The sequence below is a fragment of the Chelmon rostratus genome, chromosome 6 (genome assembly GCF_017976325.1).
Source record: "Chelmon rostratus isolate fCheRos1 chromosome 6, fCheRos1.pri, whole genome shotgun sequence".
In the NCBI taxonomy this organism is placed as follows: domain Eukaryota; kingdom Metazoa; phylum Chordata; class Actinopteri; order Chaetodontiformes; family Chaetodontidae; genus Chelmon; species Chelmon rostratus.
Genome location: NC_055663.1, coordinates 22,085,327 through 22,110,933, shown reverse-complemented (window position 1 = coordinate 22,110,933; position 25,607 = coordinate 22,085,327). Strand labels below are relative to the sequence as shown.

Here is a 25,607-nt window from a genome sequence, read left to right as displayed (position 1 = left end):
TGAGGTGAAGAAGAAATAAGGGACCACTAAAAGAGAAGACAGAGCACAAGATAACGTGATGAAGCCAGAAGTGAGAGTTAGGATAGAACAGAGAAACAAAGACAGACTGGTGTGACTACACAACATATAGACAAGAATAAATCCTATATACATTTATAACACAATGAAGGAAGCGTTGAATGACAATTCAAATGGAAATGTATAAAGGAGACTTTAACATATAACTAGAGAGAGCGGAGAGATGTGGTGTAAAACTAAAACAGCTGCAAACAGCCACCTGTGGGCGTCAGCGGCTGCTGAGCACAGTTCATCTCTCACTGATTCGCCGTCACCTGACAGCCCTGAGCACGAGCTGATCAAAGGAGTACAACAGCTCACAGAACATCAAACGATACGCCGACCACGAACCTAACTGATCACAAAGGAAGGCCAATTAGCTCACATGTTAAGTGACGAGAACACCGCCGACACCAAAACCTCCCAGAGGCCGTGCACACGTATGTGAGTGTGTGTGTGTGTGTGAAGGTGAAGCTGACGAGTGCGTATCCATAAGCTCCTGCTGGGCGCCCAAATGACGCGACTGTAAATGTTTTCCACCCCCTCTGATTGACAGCGGGTCCGCCCTGCCCTCAGACGGATGTGGGATGTTTGTACAGTATGAGCGACGGTGCTGACCCGAGACCCGGGCACTGGTGTTTAATCTGTTCCAAAACCAGTGGAAATCAAACACGAGTGTTTCCCTCATGGAGGACTCGTGTGCGTGTGTGTGTGTGTGTCTATGCGTGGCCATGTATTCCTCATGTTGTGGGGACATAGATCTGTTTACGCAATGACATTATGGGAACAAAATGCAAGTCCCCATAATGTAAATCATTACATTTTAGGGTGAAGGCTTGGGTAAAGGTTACGGTTAGGGTTATGGTAAGGCAAGTTATGGCTGGTCTCTAGGAAATGAATGTCAGTCTATGTAATGTCCCCAAAAATGATGGAAACACAACTGTATGTGTGTGTTTCCTATATAGGCTACTTTCAGGGACAAAATTCAGACTAAAGACCAGTTAATTGGGGGCGGGTTGTCCAACTGGGTAGAAAAACCATGTCCTCAATTGAAAAACAGATGATTTTTGGGTCAGTGGTTAAGGTTAGGGTCAACCCGTCCTCACTTCCAATGCGTCGAACACGGACGCTTGGTCAGGACCCCTTGTGGTCACTTCTAAAGGCCCTGGGTAGGCCTTCAGCATCATTTTTCAAGCGTCAAGTGACATATAGCGAGACGTCCACATTGGAAGGAGGTTGGCCTTGTTGGATTGGTCAAGCACAGGTCTTTCAACCAGGAAACGGGAGTCCGTGTCCAGTGTGAATCAAAAAGTAAGGCTCGATTCCTTTTGTAAATGTAAACTTAACATACGCAACAGACGTACTTAATTTTAGCCAAACCATGAGCTTTTCCTAAACCTGTTTCACGTTAACCCCATGTTTATCATTGTCCTTAGCAAGGTTTATTTTAAAAGTGTAACTGAACATTGTATATTTATTATTGCCAACTTGACCATGGAGGCCTGTACTTTGAAAAGTGACGGTTAAGGGGTACGCAGTGCCTTAAAAAGTGACGCCAAGGGGTCCTGACTACACAACTGTATGTGATGAGTTAGGAGTGAGAATGTGTTGTTAGGGTTTGGCGAGCAGTGATTATGGTTAGGGTTAGTCTCCAGGTAATGAATGTAAGCCTATTTTATGTTCCCAAAAGTGTCCGAAGTCAATGTGTGTGTGTGTGTGTGCTGGGTGGGGCGGGTTTCTTGCCTATGGAGGAAAAACACTTTATAATGCTGGGGTTAGGCTGGGATCTGGGTAATTCATACTGACAAAAACATTAGAGGTTAAACCGATGACAGCTCAAATGATGAGTGATGAGGATGATAATGAGTATGTGCTGCTGTGAGGATGGTGGTAGCGATGCTGTGTGTACATACAGTGCTGGATGAGAAAGTTATGTCTTAATTAGACAGTTCTTGATTTAAAGCTGCAATCAAAGATTTTTGTTGGCCACTCTGGAGCTATGGAACAAGATGAAAAGTCAACATTGAAACATCATTGTCTTACACAGTCATTACGGTGAACATTTGCTGATTTACATACTAAACGGAGCCACGCTAGCATTCATTTGGAGTTTTGTTTCTGACCGCCTGATGAATTCAGTCCAATCCTTAAAGTTTTGTTCTCTGGACAGAAATATCTGGCTCATTAGTAACTAAATACTCCACTATGTTCACAAGCTATAATTGGGTTACAACTGGCTAAGAATGGGTTTATAAGGGTTTATATGAAAAAAGATGGTTGCTGCTGCTAAAAACAACTTTTTTTGAGAGCAGCTTGTGCGGCTGATGACCAAAACAATGCGCTAAAAGAAGCAAAAAATGTTCCAAAGTGGGTTTGTCACCATGACTGAGCCCTCTCATGTTACTTTTGAAATATTGTTCATTTAAAAATGTCCATTAGTACAGCTTTAATTAAACATTTTTGCCAATTTAAAACTATTTTATAAGACAAGACAAGACAGGATAAGATAAGATAAGAGAAGATAAGAGAAAAACAGCAACAGAGATAGAGAAATTTAAAAAAAAAAGGAAATACAAAATAAAAAAGTAGACTATATTTATATGTACATATTATACGACCAAGAAGAAATTTTTGACTATAAAAAGATATGTAGAAAAAAAACATGTATTGCCCCAATAACTGTGGAACAAAAACAATGTATGCTGCCTTTGGATTGAAAATAATAATAAATAGTGTCACTATTATTGCACAGAAAAATGAAATATACAAAAACAGTAAAAGATATGTAATATTGCACAAAATGTAAAGGAAATATGTATTATTGCACAAAATGTAAGGATATGAGCGTATATTGTCATAAATAAAGAGAATTCAGGCATATTTGACATTACACTGGTCTGGTTGCTCAGGTATTGTGTCAGCACTAGGATGAACAAATACATCATTAAAGAAGAACAGCTTACTTATGATTGTATATTCCGATATAGAAAATGCATGCAGTCACAATCAACTGATGCTGAAAGCCAATGCACTGTGTTCTGCATGATATGAGACCCAAAGAATTACATTTTACATACATGCTGGCTCAGCTCTAATATACTCTTAGTTAGTTGTGCACGTGAGCTGATGTTTGTCTATTTAAATCACTGTCATCTGACCTTGGACTTCCGAAACATTAGCCCAACCTGCTCTCCAGCTGCAGACATGGCGGAAACCCTGTCATGCTTAACTCGCATCCCTTCGTGATCCTCTCCCTCACCTCTCCTCTCTTCAGAAAAGAATAAACATTGTTGTCAGCTGCACATCTCTCCGTAGCTGTTGATGTTTACTTAAACTTAATCTGCTCGTCATAAGCCGTCAGCAGAGGAGGGTGTGTTGACACGTTGTAGATATTTCTTCATAGTATTCCCATTCACTCATCTGTGAAGTGTACGTGCATTGAGGTCTGTGTGTGTTGTATGTTTGACTGCGCGTCTGTGTGTCAGGGTTGTTTTCCCAGCTCCTCCTGAGTGATGAGCCTAATAGAAGCACCCGGGGGTGTGCGTTTCTGCCTCCACAGCTTCGACGAGGCCTCTTCAGCTGCATCTCTACCCTCCTGTGAGGTCAAACGCAGGTCGCGGCGATAAAGGCTGAACTCCTGACACCCGTCCCAAAGAATGAGACGGCTCATTGTGTAGCAACAGATAGCAGACACAATGAGCCCTAGTCTGGGTCCTGTTTTCGCCCGGCGCGGTGCTTCTTCTCCTGGCCTTGGCGACGGCGGCTTGTGGGGATTCTCCTTTATGGTTGGCTAGTGACCCCGTAATCACCCAGGGGTGTCCCCCCTTTATCGGATTTTTGTCCAAATTTCATATCAATGCAAATGAGGTTGGAGGGGAGTTCATCCTAGAACGCTTTGCAAGATGAGGATGAGATTTGTGTACAGGGTAGAGACAGGCAGGCTGATTCAGTCTCTGCTGAATGCATCATTCATTACAATGTGGAGCTACTCCACTTCGCTCTCTCTCGGCACTATTTTTCCAAAACAGCTCTAAGCCCTCTTGAGAATACTTGAGGTTTGGAAGAGTCAGATTTTGGCAGTGGCTTTGAGAAAAGTTGGACGTCACCCAAAGACAATATTTTTGATAAAAAGAGGACATAAGACAAACCATCTATACTTATTACATTTCTGTTTGATTCTCTGTGCTTGCGCTCCCTCGTGAAGACCACTTATATGGGTATCAAGTTATAGCTATTGTTTTGCTTTGCGATAAATCAACAAGAAAGCCTTTTCCAAAAACCTGAAAACAGAGGTTTTAAATTTTTCAGGCAGAGCTACAACCTGCTATTTGGATGAATTTTCAACACAGTGGTTTATGTTCCTTGTTTCGATTGCACAAGCTCAGTACTGTTAATGGTGAAATGTGATAATAACGAGTGTTTCCTTATGAATAATACTGAAGGTTTGCACAAAATTACACTGGCTAGAACAAAAGTGTCAGTACCATATTTACATTAAATTATTCTGTACACTAATGTAGCTGCAAAACAATGATTTGATTCATCATTCACTACAGTCATCATAAAACAAGCAAGTTTAGTAGAACACTGTGTATGCCTCCGTGTCAGATAAAGAAGAAGCAAGAACAGCTTGGCAATGATCCTTGATAAGAAAGCAGACTGCATGCACAGACCTCCATTTTCAAGGAAATTCAGAATATGCAGACTCAAAGTGCTTTCTCACTTTGCTGGGCTGCCAAAGGGAAGCTAAGCTAAAATATCCATTTTCCACTTTAGAAGACACTGATTTCGAGTAAACTTTTTACTGAAACCTTAAGATCTTCAGGCTTGGTTTTACTTTCCTGAGCCACTACGGGTTTTGAAAAGCTACCTTCTCATCAAAAAGGGATTGAAGTGTGTGTGCGTCTACTTGTGTCACAGCTTAGCTCTGGCAACCTTGGCCACAGAAGCTCAAATAGAGCTGAAGAAGCAGCAGGTGTGAACGCCTCTGGGGCTGTCACACGAGCTCACATACACAAACACACACCACTTGGACAGTATTTCAACTTGTTGGCTTGCTCATAATCACCACCCCTTCTTCTCGCTCACACCCTGCACTTTATCAAAAGGCCCTGGGGCTTTTCCCTCACCAAACCAGGTGGCCGTAAGGAAAGAAAAAAAACACTGTGTCAAATAAGAGCCCCCCCTGTCCCAACGCACACAACTCATCACTTTTGCCAGAGAGGAGGCCTGCCCAGCCCAGCTGTGGCTCTCGCCTTTACCATCTAATAACCATGACCTTCACGCTCTGCCTGTCAGACCTTTATTACTGCCTGCCACAGGGAGAGAGAGACAGACTCAGAGAAAGAAAGAGAGAGAGAGAAAAGCAATAAAAAGCCACAGATGGGTGTGGGACAACACAGCTGACGAACAGAGAAACAGAGAGCTTTTCTCATACCGTCACTGCTGATGATGACTTCAATGACCTGAGATTGGCTGACAGATGTCTGCGCCTTCAGAGATGCAGAATGTCAATGCTTGATCTTGCAGTAGCGCATTGCAGAGTTAAAAATGTCTGCTATTGTCAGGCCCTGCAGGTCTCTGAATCTGTGTACTCAAGGGGTTGTGTGTGTGTGCTCACTAAGAGGCAGTCAGCTCACATCCTAAATCAACACACACTGGGCCTTCGCTGACGGACTAAAAATAATATCTAGGTTACAATGCCCTGCCAAGCCCCAAACACAACAAAGTCTCAGGAAGCAGTCTTTTCAGCATGTTGCCATAGTGACTGACCACATGTGCAAGTCAGATAGGGGTGAGTGGTCAAACTAGCAGTCAGGCCGTGTTGTCTCCTTGACTATAATAGGCCTAAAATACAACCTTCATTTAACTAGGCACAGATGTGTTGAAGATAGCGGGTTTGCACTCACGGGTCACGCTGAGGGCATCTGATGAGCCCGGCACCAAAAGAATTGAGTTTTCACCAACAGTTGCAAAGGGCTGCGTCCATATTTCACACTCCGCCTTCAGCATGACACGAGTTGGAGCACTGCCAGGACATATCGGAAGCAATCTTCCCCTCCAGACATGTTTTAAAGAAAGCAAAACTACACAGCTATAACGAGCAACATTAACACGGTTTTCTCCCTCTCTGAGAAAATCCAGATCCAGGAATCACAGGCCTCACGTCCTGCCCATCACCGCAGGACAGCGAATGAGCGATGGCCATCATGACCGCGAGCATTAGAGGAAACATCAGAGAGATTCAGCCACACAGGTTTGAGCCTCAGTCAGGCCCAGACTCAGATGAGGAGTCTGTTGTGGTGACTCACAGATGTATTAGAAGTGTTATTAGCATCTTTTATTTGCTTATGTTGTTTAGCAGTGGCTAACACAGCGCTAGCGGTTCTGAAACATGTGATAATGTCACTTTTGTATTACCCAGCTACATCCCAGAGCAATAATCGGAGTTTGCAGGAGGGTATACTTAATCTGGCTGAGATTTACACTACATATATATGTTTATCTTGATAGCCAATCAAGTTTGCCTGGGAACTGGCTCATTGGCAGTAGCAGTCTTTGCATATTAGAGAGAGGTTGGCTTTTGAATTTCTGATATATCGACTCTAGATTGCCGGGGATACGTCTGATTCTCAGATTTTAGCGACGTGCACAGACATCTCCCCCTTCAGGAGAGGAATGTGAAAACACCTGTTTAGTAAGTAAACGTTTTAGGCATTTAAAAATTACTTAAAAAAACAGCACACAACATTTCCAATTAATCCCACAAATTGACAGATCGGGGCTAAAATTGGTGACTGTTATCAGCCATGCCTGCTTAGTGTCTGTCTGTTGTCCTCTTGTTAAGGATTGCTACCACAGGTGAGAGGAGGAGGGTCATACATCTTTCTGATGCTCACTGAAGCGGAGGTCAGCTGAGGATGATCCTTCCTTCAGAGGAGGGAAGGATCCAGAGGCAATGTCAACAGACAAACTGCCACTGGAGAGCCATCCACCATCGTCATTTTTCATTACAGTCAAGCTAATCCTTCAGGAATAAATGACTCCTGCAGGGGTACGACCCCTATTAGTCTCTCGTCATTTATTTAGCCTTCTGTCCATATTCCTTTACTATCACTGTTGTTGCTAAAGCATTTTTAAAACAAATGTAGCTAACTCAGAAGCTGGCTTGTGACCACTTGTCTGCAGGTGCGAATTCTGGACTAGGCCGGGAAGAACCTGAGAGGAAAAAGTGAATGTAGAGAAATGCTCTCCTCTACCTCAGCAACTACTGTGACACTACAGTCGGCAGCTGCCAACTAATCCAGAGAAAAGGCTCAGCGGCTAACAGTGCAGGACACACTGTACAGTTATGCTGGACAAATCCCCGGTGTGAAAATGTGTAAGTGTTAAAATACTGACCATGCATCTTATTAACTTGTTCTGGTATTTTCCAACTTCTGAAAGTGGGAAAGAAATTAGTGACACTTCGTCTAAAGGCTACTGCATGAAGAGCACACATGTAAAAGCTTTGGACAGTACTGGTGTTGGTATGCAGAGTCTTCACTTCAAGCACAAATATAAAGCAACGAGAGCCAACCTTTATTTAACCAAAGGCTTCGGTAAGTGCCTGTCATTGCAATGCTATATCGTTTGTACCATTCATCATAATGTAACAGTCTTTATTATATGCAATAAGATGGAAGATTGAATAAATCATATTAAAAACAAATGTGGGAAAGTAATGCACATGAAAGAAATATCTGTGCCGTTAAATAAAGTTCTCAGTTGCAGTCAGGCAATTAATGCATCCTCCCTCTGAAAGAGAGAAAAGCTGTGCAGTGAGCTAAGTGTCAATCGCTTCGGCCTTGGAAACTGCTCTCCTCTCCAGGTGGAGAGTTGAGCCAAGGTTGAGCTCGACTGAAACCTAACAGGTTAGAACACATGGTCTCTCTTTTTAATGGTTTCGTGCAGCTGCAGAGAAAACAGATTCCATTTGGCAATAGTCAAACTGAAAAATTCCCAATGGCACATTTACATAGACTTTGAGCAGAAAACAGCCGTCCACTACGTATTTTTTCTCTGCGAGCTGCTTGACAGGAAATAAAGGAAATAGCAGGAGAAGCAGAGAAAAAATGAAACTCTACGCTCTGCAGCAGGACTTGGATCCGTATGAACTCTGGGGATGTATTCACTCAAAACAGCGTATTAATAAATGCATACAAAGTGCAGTTATACTATATATGAAGCTGACACACAGTGACATCAGGCAATTCACCTTCTGCAAGAACTTCTGCTACAGTTACCCTTTCCTTAAGTGCTGGCACTTATTTCGGCAGGTACGTAGTGTATACAGTCTACTAGGTGAGTAAGCCGGCCAGTCAGCCAGCCAACCAGTCAGTCAGGGCTGGAGGCAGGGGCTCCCCAGCGAGCAGTGCAGCTGTGCTACTGACAGATCGGTGCAGGGCAGCGTGCAGCCGGCCTCTCCAGACCCTGGCACATCAAAGCTCCCGGCCCCATAGCTAGCCCCCCTGTAGCTCCCCAGCCGGCCACTTCAAAAGACTGTTGGGTGCATCACAAATTCCCATCAAAGGGCCTGGACGCAGCGCTCACCCACGCAAGCGAGCCAGCCAAGGAGATATGATTAAAAGCACATTATTGGGGGAAGGAGGGAGGACAGAGGAGAGGTTTAGCAGGAACGGAGCGGAGGAAAAAGAAGACTGGATATCAGGCCGAAGGGCTAATTCTTTACCTTTCTCACATATTCCCACTCATTCTTCATCCCTTTCCGAAAATAATGCAGCTCCTGCCAGTTTTTAAGACGATCAGAGCAAAGAGATGACAGAACTTGACACAACTGGAGCGCTGCCCCTCTTTCTCATAATCTCTTTCTTTTCCAAATGCCTACTCTTTTTCTCCCCCTCTCTCCCCTCCCTCTCTATCCTCTCTTACCCTTTGAGGTCACGTCTCAGGTCATTTAATATAAGCCACTGGCTACACAGCCAATTCACACCTGAAATTGCCAGTCGGTAGCAGCGAGTGGCCTTGAATGGTGGCATTGTTGTCTCTGTGGGGGGCTCAGACAGCAGCACACCAGCCAGTGGGCCACAATGGGAGCCTTAAGGCCTGGAATAATTTGACTAAACGCATGGGATTTGCAAGTGCGGATTATCACCGTTCAGCCACGCAACCAACCAACCAGCCAATCAACCCCCCGCCAATCTGACCAGTTAAAGCAGCATTGTTTTTGGGTGAGACTGCAACCACGTCAGCTAAGCTACATCAGACTCATTGTTTTACTTTGGTACAGTGGCGACAATTAACCACCAGCTGGAGCACACACGTTCAACATCCGCGATTGGTTTTCAGACCAGATTTATTTTTAGAAGCCCTCTGTGTCATAGCACGGGTATTTTTTGCGGTTCAGGCTGCACACGTGACGCTGTCAATACGCTTCTCTTTAGCCATCCAAGACGTGCATCTCAATTTCCATTCATTTCATGCTTTGCCCCATGTCTTCGTGTAACTTGCATATTGTTGTTGTTTAAAAAGTGTCTGCTGGCAGGGCCGGTGCGGCTGGGCCTTTTTTGCCTCTCATGATAGCTCCGCTGCCATTATCCCGCCTCATTAGAGTGGATGTCCAAAATGTCAGAAGAATGTTTTATGGACTGTTGAGAAATCACTCTCCAGCACAAGTCACCCAGTGTTCTGCCATGCAAGAGAGGGAGGGAGAGGAGAAGATAAGGGGTTTATATTCTTAAAGGGTGGGGTGGAGGGAACGGAGGGGGCAGCCTGCCTTTAGAAGAGCTTAGGGCCCAGTGTGGCGAATTAAATAGAATGCCCAGACAGAATTAGTTCCAAGGCAGACTGGGTCCCATTCTATGAAACTCAACAATTAGACGGATTAAACGTAATAACTCAGCCTGCACTGCCGCAGCTGCATTATGGTTACCCCGGCACCCAGGGGGTCGCTGTGTGTGTGCGTCTCCGTCTATGTGTGTGTGCCATAGGGGGATTTATGCTCATATATGAAAAGTGACAACTTGGAAAGAGAGTGTAATAAACTTTGGTCAAGAGACGTAAACACAGTCCCAAAAAATTTGGGAAGTGTGCTTTTCATTCCACAAAAGCAGCCAGTTGACATGCTGTTGTGATTTCGGTTGTGTATTATGATTTGACGGGGTGGACCGCTTGTGTCAAGGCCACGCTTGTTGATATTCCATTCAAAAACTGCAATCCGCAAGGCCGTGCATCGCAGGAGTATGATAGTGTGAGGGGTTCAAGATGTTCCAAAATGACGACGGTAATGATGATGAGGCATTTCAAGAAAATCCACACATTCACGGCCATTTGAGTGGAAGGAAAAGCTGTCAAGTCACACTCCGCCGGTCCAAACATCACACAGGGTGCAGCTGAAGTCGCGGCTGTCTGAGTGGCAGGTTGACTGATTAACTTACTGACTGGCTGGTTTGCTGACTGGCCGGGTTTTGGACTGACCGGCTGACTGCAACCCCCGCTCCCCCATCATCCACCTGTGTGTAAAAGGCTCTTTGTCAACGAGGCCTAATTTGATCTGACGCACCCTACACATGTGGAACAGCTCAGCAGCTCCACACACTTCTCGTCATTACACCGTGCGTGTGTGCATGTGTGTGTGTGTCAGGAGGAGAAGAGAAGACGCAGAGAGGGAGTCAGAGAGAAAGACGAAGTGCAAGAGCTTTGGTTCACCTCACACAAACTCTGGCCTTCACCACTTCTTCATTCTCTCACAGATCTAACGCCCTCATCAACTATTCTCTCGCAGAGCTGTCCAAAAACTAGATACGGCAACCCTAACTCACAACATACACACTCACACACGGAGAGAAAACTGTTCCTGCCTCAGCCGAGCTGAAGGAAAGCTCTGCTCGATTACGGGTTGTAAACAAGCAAACAGTGCAGCCACTTTGTTTGAAGGTAAAAACAGAAAGTGAGCGCCCCCGGGATGTGTAAAAAACATAAGTGCAACAGGTCAAAGCTGAACCTGTAAGACAGCCTGAAAATGGTGATGGATGTTTACAATCAACAACAATTTGAGAGATAATTTCACCATTTGTCTTCATTTTCTTGAGCGAGGTTTGTTTAAAATTTGCCTGATATGGCTGCTTGTGTTTCTTGTCTTCACTCTCTTTTTTGAGTCATGTTGCAATGTTCCCACATCTCAACGATAAATCTGAAGAGAATGATGTTACTTTACAGACAGGAATAACTGTGCAAACAAGAAAACAGAGCTTCCCTTTAAGGTCAATATTCCCTCTCAGCAGCAATGCGCAAATGCAGCAACAGCACTTGTGGAAAAAATGCATGTACACTACACTACACTAAGATTTCTATTTTTTCTGAACCGTACAAGCACTAGCAGAGTGACGGATGTGGTATCAGAACTTAAGCACACCCAAAAGCACGACCGCCTTTCACAGCCTCATTAGAAACAAGTCCTTCTCTTTCAGATACGTTGCAAACTATACCTCAACACCAACAACCCGATGAACTCTTTGCACCCAGTCAGTGTCTGAGCACCCGCCCTAATTTTAGGTGAAACAGAGCAGAGCCAGCAAAAACCCAGCAGCGGGGACAAGGCCTGTAGTGTAACAGAGCTAGTCCAGATCTGTATGAAACCCGATCGACAGACAGACCGGGCTCGAGGAGGCTGGGAGGGATCAGGACTGCTGTCAGTTCTGCCGCTGTCAGCCGCACGGACAGGTAAGTCTAGATGAACTGTAGCAATGAACGGTGACATGGATGGATTTAAGTAGCGCTAACAGGTTGAAAGAAGCACAGGGGAGAGACAGATGCATGAACGCGACGTGAACACTATCTGATTACAAATGACTAAAGATTCAAGACTTTATAGATGTTTCACAACACTACACGTCATTTCAAGAGTTATATACCAGCATTTTTTTCTCTTGCTCTGCTTATCTTTCACCTGTGGCACTCATAACGTGCTTTTACGTGTTGCTCAGGGAAAAAACACCAAAATTGTACACAATGTAGAATTAACTGTGGGGTGTTTCTCCTTCCTCCCATTTCACCTCTCCCTCTGTCTAAGTGCCTCTCTCCCTCTGTCTCTCTAGCCCCCTCCACACCTCTCGCCCTCCCACAGGTCAGCCCAGCTCTGGCCCTCTCCTGTGTATTTAAAGTAATTGCTCATGGCAGTCAAGGTGTCTGCATAAGGGCCTGTCATAAGCAATCCACTGGCATGAGTAGGGGCCTTGTGCATGAACCTAATCCAGTCAGTGAAGCCAAATGGACGGACGGAGGAGGTTAAGAAGTTGTTCAACAGGAACCTGAAAAAAAAGTAGGTTGTGTTGGCTTTTAATCCTCTCAAAGTAACATGAAAATGAAGCCAAGTTAAGATTTGTTATGCTGAAAATGATTATTCCTCTATGGCTACCCTCCATGTTTTTGCATAGGGGCCTGTAGCTTTGTTTTTGTTTTTCTATGCAAATTCAGCTGTTTTCACTTCTGCTTTGTCCTTTTTTGTCATGAGACTCTTCCATGACAAATTTACCGTGCACCCAAAAAGCAACACGCAATATTTTCTGGTGACTATCACCCGTCTTCCCCTTGTTCCACTTTGCACTTGCGTCTAATCAGTACACCGTCAGACGCTTTTTTGCACAAGAGAACAGGCCTCTGTATTTGCTTTCACACTATGAGGGCTGTTTGCTGAAGGCCTTCGACACACACAGAAATTCCTCACCCACTTAGGCCACCACCACGCCAACTTCTGTAGCATGTTCAGAGACAGACAGACAGACAGACAGACAGACAGACAGACAGACAGACAGACAGACAGGAACTGAGGGGCCAAGACGTCGACCCTCTCTGGGGCATGGCGACGCTGGTCAGACACAGCAATAAGAAGTGGAGCCCTGGCCCCTCCAGCCAGACTTGAGAGGAGACGACTTAAGGTCCTAAGTGTTTGGGAAACAGGCCCATCAATGTCAAAGCCTTTTATTGCTTTGGCTTCCTATTGCTTTTCCCTGCTTGGGGGTGTGTATGAATCTACTCCCAGCAAAGGCAGTGGGATGGGTTCATCTTTCATCAGTCATAACTTTGGCAATTAAGCAAGCACACATGAGGAATGACCCAAGATTAAAAGAAAAAAGGTTGCGGGTTGTGAGTGAAGCATTATTAGAGCAATAAAACTTTGTTATGAATACATAAAATCACCTAAATGTTTTCACTTCTTTTCTATTCTGAATTAACACTTAAATCTATAAATTGCTGGACAAGAGACAATTAACTGACTCGACTAGACTATAGACTATTAACTATTATTAGTAACTACCACACTTGTTAGTTTTTTCCGATCACTTAAATATGTAATTTTAATGAACTCTAAAGATGGACACCCGAAAAAACAGTTGACAATAAAGACATAACAAGAATTTCAATTAAAAACAAAAGTCTCAAATTGCACAATGGACAGAATGAATGCAGACTCGATGGCCGTTCCCACGGTGTGCATGAATGTTTTTTGCTGACTAAATGACATTTAGTTTCTTTTGCCAAGCTTTTACACAAAACTGTGAATGGAAACTCTTTCCAGATTCCGTGGAGCAAATTGACGATGATTAATGACGGTTTCATAAACAATTTTGTTGGAAACACTAAATTAATAACAACGTTATGGCTGTTTTGTTTCGATACAAAATACTTAGTGTTAAGCAACAAATGAGGACTTGATTTAGATTTCATAGCAAACAAATGACCAAATGCAAATGGCTCAAAAATGATGGAAACTCAGGGCTCATAAAGTCATATTTACTAATAAAATTTAGGCAAATAACAATGTCTGCTTTCTCATCCAAACAATGTTTTATGGAGCTACCGAGAAACACAGCACAACACCGAGGAATGGAAGAAAACGGGAATTGTTGGTCTTCACCCAAAACTAATAGTTTAGTTAGGCCTCACATTCTGCCCAAATTGTTTCAGTGTTTATATTCAGGATCTGCTCTTTTTTTTTACAGAATGTTGTCCCTCTGCTGCACAGAAATGTTCCTCTTTATCTATTTAACTATCCGGCTGCCCATCCGTCTATTTATCTAGACAAGGACACGCAAAAATCCATGTAGTTACACAACTCGGTCAGTCTGGATGAGGCACCCAGGATGGAGTAAGAGGACGGGCGCTGCCGGCTTTGGCGCTTGACAAACAGCTTGTTTTAATGCTCCTGACAGCCCTGTGAGATGAACCCCTTCTTAGAACAACACACCGTGCTCCTCTCGCCCTCGTCTTTCCCCTCCAGGTCTCGAACGCGAGGTGAATCCGTTCACCCTCTCCTTGCCTCGCACAGACATTCTCCCAAACCCCCCACCCTCCACTCCAATCTGCAGTGTGCACACAAATGACATGTTAAGGAGAAAGTTTGGGGATGGCAGTCAGTTGTATCAAACATTAGTAAGAGCTGGCTGCTGCAAGGTTATTCTGGTACGCTGCCCTAAATTTATTCTTTACATAACATCTCTCTTACATCTCTGTTACTTGTCTGACAAATGGTTTCTGTGGAAGGACAGATTGATCAGATTGCATCCTGTTCACTGCGGAGTGATTTCATGCATCTTAAATGGAACGTCTGAGGCCAACTTGTCATTTACTTCAAGCCAAGGCCAAGAATAAGTAGGTTAAATGTTTAAGGGAGCAAAGCATTTCAAGTTTGATTGCAAGTACATAGTTTAATACATGTAGCTTGAGATGATGTGCTTTGTGTAAATTATTTGCATTCAAACATCACTGTTTTCCTCTTTATGAAGCAGATTTTTATTCTGTTTCTATGGAACTACTCATCTCAGGAAACTGTCACTGAGTCCAATAATATTGCTTCCCTCATAGAAAGGGAGGCTGGCTATTGAGTCAGTTATCTGATGGGAGGCTAGGAGATTCTGTGTGCGTGTATGTGTGTGTGTGTGTGTGTGTGTGTGTGTGTGTGCGTGCGTGTGCGTGTGTGTGTGTGTGTGACAACGTAGGGGGTGCTGCCTGCTTGTCGCCGAGTCTGTCCTGAACCCACAGAGCCAAACTGCCGCAGGAAGAATCTGTGCCCCCGTGTACTACAATATCCTGTTTGGACTCAAGCTGCTTTCACGCACACACACACACACACACACACACACACCTACACACACACTTACGTGCACTTACCCTGCTCATACATCACACTCAAGCCCCCAGCCAAAAACATACGGCTTTGTTTTTGTTGCTTTTCTGTGCACACTCCTGCAGAACCACAAATCATGTGAGGCTGGTTCTATAGGCTTTTAATCTGATTCACTGTTTGGTGGGTGTAAAGAGGCAAGTGTGTGTGTGTGTGTGTGTGTGTGTGTGTGTGTGTGTGTGTGTGTGTGTGTGTGTGTGTGTGTGTGTGTGTGTAGCATGGTTGTGGGTGGTGGGGCGGGCTGAAGTTGCTGCTCAGCAGTAACAATATGCACCCCGTAGAAATCACAAGTCAAACAAAGTGTAAAAGCATTAGGGTTACTGGGAGGGAAGAACAGGGCCTGGTTGGAGTGTGTGTACATGTACAATAAGGGCTTACATGCATGAACACACGCACACACACACATACACACACTTTGTCATAAGACAATACGAGGGCAGGGGATCACAGTGCTGCATGCACCCCACCAGCTATCCATTTATTTGAATAGCTATCTATTCATCCAGCCAGTGTAAGTATCACTCTGCATAGAAAAACAGCAAGAGAAAAGAGGGCTGAGTGAACAGTCCTGTGTGCACGGAGGAGCTCTGCTTCCCGTAAGCAGCCGATAAAAATTACAAAAAAAAAAAAAAAAAAAAAAAAAAAAAAGGGGCGGCTGGCCCAGGGGCAGATACCTCACTTCCCAACAGAGCGCAGTGCATTTCCTGAAACTGACAACTGCGAGGACTTGTACTGAGGCCAGACCAAACGTGAAAGAGACAGACAGAAAGTGAGAGAGAGGGAGAGAGAGACAAAGAGAGAAAGTGGGTGACTTGACCTGCAGTACAGTCAGGAAGAATGTTGCAAATACTCGAGTGACACACCAAATGGAGCTTGCAAATTCAAAGAAACACATGCAAACACACACACTTGTAGCTTTTGATCAGCCCTTTGCTCCAACCAAGATAGCTCTATATTCAAAGATAAAAGTGTCTGCTCAGAGGCTTTATCTCAAACCATGCTGTTATCAACTGTTTTGGAACTGGCACACCACAGCTATTGTTCACAGCTAGACCAAAGGAGAAAGTCTGACCCAAAAAAAAAAAAAAAACACTGCTGGACCACAAAAAGACAAACTCTGATAGAGGAGGGAAAGTGTGGTTTTGTCAATTATTTTCATGCATCTCTTGTTTTCTCCTTTTCTCGCTCTGTAACGGAAAAGTGGGATAGCAACATAATGAGCTGCAGGCAGGAGGAGAGGTTGAACGGGGTAGCAGCGGTGATGGTGGTGGTGTTGATGGTCTTGGTAATGGGCACACCCCGGCTGCAGACACCAAACTCATGAAAACACCCCAACAAGGACGTTTCCACTTGAGCTCAACCCTACACTTACCATTTCCTCCTTACTCTCCGTGGAAATCCAGCAGAGGCAGAATTATTAGATCTAGACTGAAAAATCTGGACGAGAGAAAAAAAAAGAGTTCAATGATTGCAGCCTGCCTGTCACTGAGGAGAAGTGCAGGGAGTGGAGGAGTGGTGTTGCTACAGCACAGCCTGCTGGTCAGAGAGGGGAACTTCCCGACTCTTCCACTCAGCTCCCCTCCTCCACACACTGCAGCACTGCTGACGTTTGGCTTTTTTACGCTGCTGTTATTTCAGCATTTCACTCCGACATGACATCTTCATCACTCGCAAAACAAGCATAAACAAAAACATCTGCTTATGACAATACTAAACCATATATGAGCGTGCTAGTCTGCTTAGTTCTATTATATTTTCTAAAGGATCCATAAACACACTTGGTGTGCTTTAGAGTGTTGCAACAAGATTAAAGCCTCTTGTTAAAATGCTGTTGCACTTTTAAGTGATTTCAAATGTGATCTAATTTCACAGTTTTTCAAAGATTTTCCTCACCTTCAGGTACAAGGACTACTTTTATATTTATTCATATACAATCATTAAAACAAAACTAGATTTTTTTCATCCACACTGTTCTGAGGCCATTAGCAGGACTGTAGCTGCCTTTAAAGTTTTCTCTGATTTTTTATATTTCTTAGTTATACCAGAGGTGCATTTTAAATTCTACACTTAAATGATACACATGCTATTTTTTGTGTGTTACAAATATTTTTTTTTTAGATTTTGTAGCTTTGAATTAAAAGCAATAAGGGATTCATTATCTCACTGTTGCACTTTTATTCCTACCAGTGGCGGCTGAGCTGAAACATAATTTAAAGAAGCATGTCTTGAAAATCTGGGACACATTATTGCCTTTTAATGAATAATACAAATCACAGAAAATGTAATTAATCATTATTCAAATTAATTATAGAATTAGACCATTTTTAAGCAAATTAGTATTTAAGTGTTGCTGGACTACTGGTGATAAGTTCTTGCTTTTGTACCAGTTTTAATGTAATGATTTTTTAAAAGACAAATTCTATCCCGCTGACGTGCTCAGTGTGCATCAGGCTGTTTGATGTTTCAGTTTGTTCCATCCTCAGCCTCTGACTCAGTCTGTAACACTATCTGTACATGCAGCACCCTGCCCTGCTCTGCTCTGACAAACACCAGCGTGTTGTGTGGATATACAGTATTTCTATGAGCTGACTGTGGAACATCATCATCACTTCTGTTACCACTGAAGTATCTCTGATGAGATCACACACCGGTTTAGTGCCAGCCTCCTTTTCAAACACATGCTTTTGAAGCTCTTCTTCTATTTGCACTGCAGTCTGTATTTGTTTGATCATTTTTTTATTACGTGTAAATTTTGGTATATTGTGGCATCTGTGTCTCACCACGGGAATCTAAAACATCTAAAAACACAACAATGGTTTGGTATGTTTAATATCACAGTTCCTGCTCATCTTTGACTTGAGCTGAACATAATGTTTACATTTAAGGTTCAGGATATATTTGTTGTTTAGGATTTTAGTATCTTAAATTTATATTTTATTTCTAGCTACTTTTATTTGGATGTAACTTCTGCCCTCTCTTCATTACACAGTCAGCAGAGGCCTTCAGCAGCCAGTCACAAACACACAATGAACACTATCTGCACCATCTGCATATAAATACTTCTTATTCAAAGCCCAGAAATTCTGAATTTTACTGTCACTCTGATTTTATTGTATGACTTCGCCGATGACTCTTTACCGCGACACACGTCCTACATATAACACCCTTAATTGTTACAACTCAATTCTTAAAAAATGCAAAACCTCCACGATATTGAATGTAATTTTATGCATTTTTACTACTTCTCAGAGAGCTGGGAGGGCTTAAAGCACTTTGATCCAGAGACACCCTCTCTGACTTCCCTCCCAATTTCTCTGACAGGCTTTGAAAGAAAAGGATAAAACAGAGCCATAAAATTACAGTAGTAGGCTGGAAAAGACTTTACAGCACATATACACTTAGGAGTATAAAGAGACCGGCCTTTCAGCACTAGAAGAGACTTATTTAGAGGGTTATTAGTCCCTGCCTTGGCCCCTGGGGGGTCTTTCATTATGAACTGGGTTCTATATGGCTCCTATTAACAGCAGTGGAAAAAATACACTGGGGGTGTAGAAAGAAGTGTGTTTGTGTGTGTGCTGAGTTTGGGGAGTGGAGGTGACAGACACATGGCCAGGGCCTACCTGTTCCCCTTCCATGATTTATAGCTTTTCTTTCACTCCGCTGCTTTAAAACATCTGGCTCCAGAGGCATTTAAGGTCTTGACTGATAACCATGCGGCCTGCCTCTTAATCTCCAGCCGCAGTGAATATACGACGCAGAGCAACAAGAGAAGTCTTTTTCTCTCTTCGCTTTAATCCTTTACATTGCTTATCGTTTTCTTCGTACTGCCAAGATGTCATCTAGTCAGAAAATCCAACCACAGAAACACTGTGGTTGGATTTCTCTAAGAAGCAAAGAGCAGACCAAATTGCAGTATACTCACTGTGGTGAAGCTGCAAATGTGTGGCTGTGAGTGGCGCCTATAAAAAAAGCCTGGTGATGGTGCGATAGAGGCAACACTCGGGTAACTGACTCTAGCCCCCTGCTGTCTTTCACAGTGGTCGGAGTGATAACGAAAAGTTCTGAGGATTAGAGCTCCATTGAAAACACAGAAACGTTCCTTCAGAGAAAACACATTCGATTAAACTCTGCTACCAGGTAACACCACGAAGTTCAGGCTACTGGAACAGGCTGATTCTCAGAAAAGTAACACATGTTCAGCTTACTTTGAATTGTTGCTTTTGTTATTCATGGCATTCAGCAACAAGTGTAGGATAAGGATTTCTGCAGTGTGTAAATTAAATTTGAGACTTTTTACAACCTTTTTAACACCACATAGAAAGCAATTTAATACAGTTTTTTCAGTCATACAAAAATAGAAGTAGGAGAAGCAACTTATTAACTGCACAAACTCACTGACATTTATATCACATTTTTTCAGTACTTCCCAACTGTATATAACAATAACTTCTAGTAATATAATTAATTAACTAATGTGTTCTGGACAAAGTTGGTGGATAGATGAATTCCTTCTAGGCCTTTTTTTCCCCACAAAGAAAATAAATTAAATGCATTTTAAAAATTTTCATGGTGTATTAAGTGAAAACAAAGTGTTTAAATTCCTATATAGCACATCTAATATGAACCTGCAGTGAAGTTATTCACATTCAGGAGCTTTCCTTAAAGAACACTTTCCATGTCACTTTCAGAATTGGGTGTTAAATGCATATTTCAGTGCGATTCGGCCAAGCAAAATACATTTATGTCAATGTTATATAAATAACCCACCTCTCCTATCTAAAATAAAGGGAAGGGGCATTTTAGAACAATCTCACCTCCAAAGAAAATACACCCAAACCCTCCCACCTCATAATGTGATCGAAGGCTGCATGCTTGATTCGATGCCAGGTGGCCCATTTTAGCCAATTCAACCTCTGCTGACCCGGACTCAGCCTTAGTTCAAACACACAGAGAGGTGTTCATTCAGACAGGTGGGGCAGGCACTTAGCCGGGGTGGAAGCGCACGTACACATGGGGACGCGTGGACACACACAAATCCATATTATAAGTTTCCTGGGGGTCAAAGCATTGGCCAGAGTGTTGTAGCTCCCTTTCAGTCAACCCCTCTCAGGTAAACGCCCTGGCCTGTAGCATATCCCTGCTTCTGCGTGTAAGAGGGGAGAAACCACAGGGCCCCACAGACGAGCTCCATCAACAGGCCCTCTATTCATCTCCAGGCCCGGAACACTGGGCTCTCTGATGAAGCTCCGGCACCTGGCTGCGGATGGACGCAACATCAGAGGCTAGGTGGCGGCAGCACTGGTCGCCACACCTGAATAAACCCCCCCGGCCCACATCAAATGGCACTGCTGGCCTATTTGAAAACCTGAGAGCACGAGAGCTGAGCGAAAAAAAAAAGAAAAAAAAAGAAAAAAGGTGGCCAAGAGAGTTGTGGAAGGCTGTAGGACTGGCTGTACAAACAGGCCACTCAGGTGCTGCTGCAGACTACTGTTTTCATTAACGGGAGTGAAGAAGAAACTGAGCCCTGCACAGGAGGAGGAGGAGGAGGAGGAGGAGGAGGAGGAGGACGTGGAGAGAAACACACACAAAAGACGATAGAGTGTATTTATACAGGTGCCTCTAATATTGAAGTAGGGAGGGAGACACACCTCTAACAGACAGGCAAGCATCTATACCAAGTCTGGGAATCCTCCAAGTAAAGGACTGGGTGGGGCATTACTTTGATTTCTCTACAGTCAGAGCGGGAGTTGCCAGGATTAGGGCAAGCACAATCTAAATACACAGTCACACACTGATGACATGCTTTGAAATTAGGTGTGTAAATACATTTGTGAAGTGAAGTGGCAGATAAAAGTAAGCAATCATATTTCCTCCTCTTAGTGACTGGCATACTACTTCTACTACTACTACTACTTATACTACTGCTACTGCATCAGTGTGCTGGACCCTCTGCAGAAGATTCCAGTCAAGTAAAGAAAGAAGAGTGAGATATTAAATATCAAATATCAAGTATTGCATGATCCGGTTCCTTGCATACTGAGTTAATCGCTTCTTGCAGCAGAACTCGGCCTCTAAAGTTTTCCCAACAGCACAAAAAATAAAAAATCCTTGCAATAACATCTGCTCACAAAGCAAATGAGCCACTGTTTCTGTCAGGCATCTTTTTTTCTTTTATTAGATGTTATTTGTCATAATTGGTCCTTTCACTGAGTAAAAACTGCATTTATAATTTGTTTTTATGGGTTGTGCTGCAGAGTGACTCTTTTTTTCATAACATGCTGTTTTGTTTCCATATTTCTTTTAAAATGTGAAACAATATTTGGCTAAATTAAGTGACTTGCTCGCTACACATAACTAATAACTACCATTAATTCATCTACATTTTATTTGCATGGATCTCAGGAATAAAAGTCCTCTTCAGTTGTTTTTAGACTACTTACTTCCTCTTCAGTCATCAATGGAATTCTGCAATCGCTAATGAAGAAGAAAAACATTTCCAGATCATCTGGAGTTTATCATCAGTTTGTTTATGGCTGTGTTTGTGTGGAAATAAATATCCTCAAGCGACCTGATTTTGACTTCCATTAATACGGCCCAAATAATTTAATTTCGTGTAATTATGTTGCTTCATTAGTTTAATTTGTATATTTAACCTCAATGCTGCAATCCATTAGGACAAACATTGTTAAATAGCAACAATCCAAATAGCCGAACAATGTGCTGCATGGAGCGACGGAATTATAAAGGCAACTAACAAAAACACTAATTATCATTAATATTGTCCCATGAGTGTGTAATTGTTAACAGCACTCAGGTCTAATCAAAACAAACACTTTTCCAGTTTTTTGCCCTCAAACAAAAGATAGAGCAGCTATGACATCACAGAGCTGCTGGTGAGTCATGTTGTGAAAACAGCAATTTCCTGAGTTCATTTTCCTTTTCCATTATCTGTTTTTTTTTTTTTTTTTTCTTGTGGTGCATTTGTGGAGGTGAAGAGACTCCAATGCCAAAGATAAAGCAATGCAAGGCCACGCACACACACACAGACACACACACACATAAACCATGCACATGCAAAAACATACAGTACATTTCAGCTTCTTTTTTTTCTTGGTATATCAGGCAGCGTTAGGGTGATTGAATAAGTCATGATGTTTGAGCATATTTGCAGGAATGCTCCTCATTGTTAGAGTGAATAAAAGCTCCAGTTATGAGTATATTACGTGGTTATTAAAAACAGCAAGTGACTACGAGTCCAACAGTAAAATCAACATGAATTGCTAAATTGCTAGCATCCGAAGAAACCCTTGTTTTGTTTGAACTTTAGAGGAAAAGAAAGGAAAAACAGCCACGCACTTTTGTACAGTGTCACACACTCACAGATTAGAGAAAAACTAACAGGAGTGAACGCAACTCTTGTCTGTTTTTTGGCTTTGACTCAGTCTGGTTCATGGGTAGTTACTCATGCTGATTTTGGATTCAACCCTGATCCACCGCACCACACCAGGACACTCACTAAACCAGCATGCCGTGACAGGCTCGCTTCAATCTACCACCGCGTGCAATCCGGGTGGATTTAAGTGGAGCTAATAGAGCTGAAATATCATTTCCAGCCACTGCACACAGGCGAGTCAATAATACGGATGCAGCAGTTTGAGATCATGTCGGTGAGAGTATCTTTTTATTTGGCCCGGACGGGTTATTTATGCAGTACTTGCTTGCTGAGTCTCTGGATTTTTCAACCTGCGGTGAGAGGCCATAAAGCGGCCCATTCTCCCAGTCACTGATGGTCCCTCGCCATAAAACCCTCCCAGAACCACCAACACCACTGAAGGGGAGTAAACACTCTCAGTCCTTATGAGAGCAGCATGAGGGCCTTCATTAATGCGGGATGGCCAGTGTCAAGCCCGACTAAACGCACTCTTTAATTAAGTACTTCATGAAAATGCCTTTTATTGCCTTGGGTGTGACGTGTCCGTCATAAAAGATGGATTCTCTTTTTGGCCCCTGGTAGGAGAATTTGCTCCAGTTGCCAACGATTTCTCTCTGTGGAAGAACAGTAAAATTTTAAACACACGGCATCATCTATTCTCTGTAGTATACAGTGTGTGATTTAGATTAGCGTGCCCTGATCCAACCAGGAACTTGTTTTACAAGTAATGTAAAATTGTAGTTACTTTTTTAACACGTATCACATGTCTCCCATATAAGGAATCTACATTACACTCAAAAATAAATACTGTGTAGGAAAAAAAAAACTTGTGACTTTTATTGCAGTAGGCTGTAACATTGGATATTTTCCATGTTGTGCATGTGCAAGCTAAATCATGCAAGAAAAGTCCCATGTGGCCTGGTATGACGTATGGTGTGCTCCCTCAGTGTAAAACCGGATGAAACTTTCCCATCATTGTGTAGTTTTGCTCCAGCAGAATCAGATTTGAGGTGACAGATAACCCAGAATTTGTTGCAACTGCAGCTGCATTTGAAAAGGTTATTCAATTTCATTCTTCCTGACCAACCGACGCTTTGCAGGGCACAAACCATTATGTACTGCAGAAATGTGTGAAAGTGCACTGAAAATCTCAACTGCACAGTAGCACAATGGCATCCATTGTGAAATTGGAACAAGAAGAAGTAGTCTGTGGCTGCATTGTTGGTCACTGTTTAAGCTTCCAAGTTTAACTGCACATATAGAGATTTGCGGCTAAACGCACGACAAACTGCAAGTCATGACTTTCATTTGAATTCTGGAAAAAACATGTGGTTCTGTTTGACGCTGCCCCGTATGTGACAATGCAGGAGAGCAGGATACAGTTCTGTTTTTCAGCTTGACAACCCAAAGGGGCAGAGCTTTATAAGTCAAAGATCGCCACCAGGCATTAGTGGAAAGCACTGTTCTTCAATTTTAAATGGAAGTTGGTGACAGATGACACTTTAACTTGCGACAAATTTAGCATATTCAGAAAACTAGAATGACCGCATGCATTGCTAAAATGTTCTTGTGGCACTGATGGAGAAAAACCTAGGCAAATAGGAGCTAATTCAGGGGATGAATTTCTCTCCGAGCTGCATGTAATTGGATTTATCATTGTGTCGCAGTCCTTCCATCTATCCACAGTAGAAATAATACAAACAGTAACAGGTCAACTAGACACATCTACCTTAAGCTGACACATAAAAAATGTTCCATAAGGCCTGCACACACTGCAGCAATCAACCCCCTAACACCCCCAACCAACATACTGCCTGTAAGAACAAGCCAATTTCAATTTTTGACTTGAGTATGCTGCCAGCTTAACTGTAGCATTGATGCTGGTTGTATTTTGGAAAAGCGAGAGCAATTAAACTGATTCTAATACGTCCAAGTGAGTAAAGGTAGAGTGGAGGTCAGCAACCACATAAAAAACCCAGAGTCTGTAATGAGATTAACTACTGAATCCCTCCATGCACAGCTCTGCTGTCCAGAGAATATGAATCAGTGTGTGGCTGTTTTACTGCACCAAGACTATTTTCTGTCTTTTTTTATGCTCTCAAAATTGGCAGAAAGTCAAGAAACTGGGGCACAATTTGTTCTTTTCTTTCTTAGTTTCTTTCACTATCTTTTCATAAAGCTGCAGCACCCGGGCAGCTTTTCTTGCTGCAGGGCAGGAGGCCGCAGATCTTACCCCATCCGTTTGTCTGTGTGCATATGTGAGTGTGTGTATTTGTGTCTTGTGCATGTGCCCAAAGTGGGGCCCTTGCCTAGTCTAGTTTGTCATTCTAATACTTGGCAGTAAAGCCAAAAATATTAAGAGGATTTATTGGATATTTTCGCATTAGATTCACTGCTGAACCTTGCATAAAGCCCCATAAAATAACTTCTTGCTCAGCACATGTTTTGGAGCACAAAGTAGAGAGGGGGTGTATGCTGTCGGGGGGAACTTATATCACAAACATTTGTCAAAGTGACAATATTCAAGGTTTAAAAAGACTCCTGTGACAGAAACCATGAATACATGTTAGATTTTTCCTCTCGGCTTAACACCATATGTTCGAAACACCCCTCTGTGCCATCAATATCAGAGTACAGTGTAAAAGACAAGCATACAGAGGCCGCACAGACAAAAAGTCAATTTGTTCAGAGCTTTGCACAAAAGACGCCAGTTGCTCGGCAGAGAGAGGCCCCTACTTCAAGAGGACAGGCCGTGATGCATGTGTCTCTGCAGTCCCGCAGTCCCTCCTGTGGCGCTGCAGTGGCTTTTCATTGTTTATCTCCGGCTAGCTTGTAAGAGGGGAACTAATTAAGAGCTGCCTGCAGGTGGCTCATGCAGGCTTTTACAGGTCTGTGGGGAGACAAGGAGGAGGAGAAGGGCGGAGAGCCTGGCCACAC

The 25,607-nt window shown here is 43.1% G+C and overlaps 1 protein-coding gene across 1 annotated transcript in view; it reads right to left on the bottom strand.

Moving 5' to 3' along the window:
• The window catches only part of kcnq1.2 (potassium voltage-gated channel, KQT-like subfamily, member 1.2), a 159,718-nt gene that overhangs the window by 96,268 nt on the left and 37,843 nt on the right, over positions 1–25,607 (bottom strand). The window contains exon 14 of the mRNA XM_041939608.1: positions 22,653–22,658. Coding sequence (XP_041795542.1) covers positions 22,653–22,658 — 6 coding nt within the window. The remainder of the gene's footprint in view (positions 1–22,652; positions 22,659–25,607) is intronic.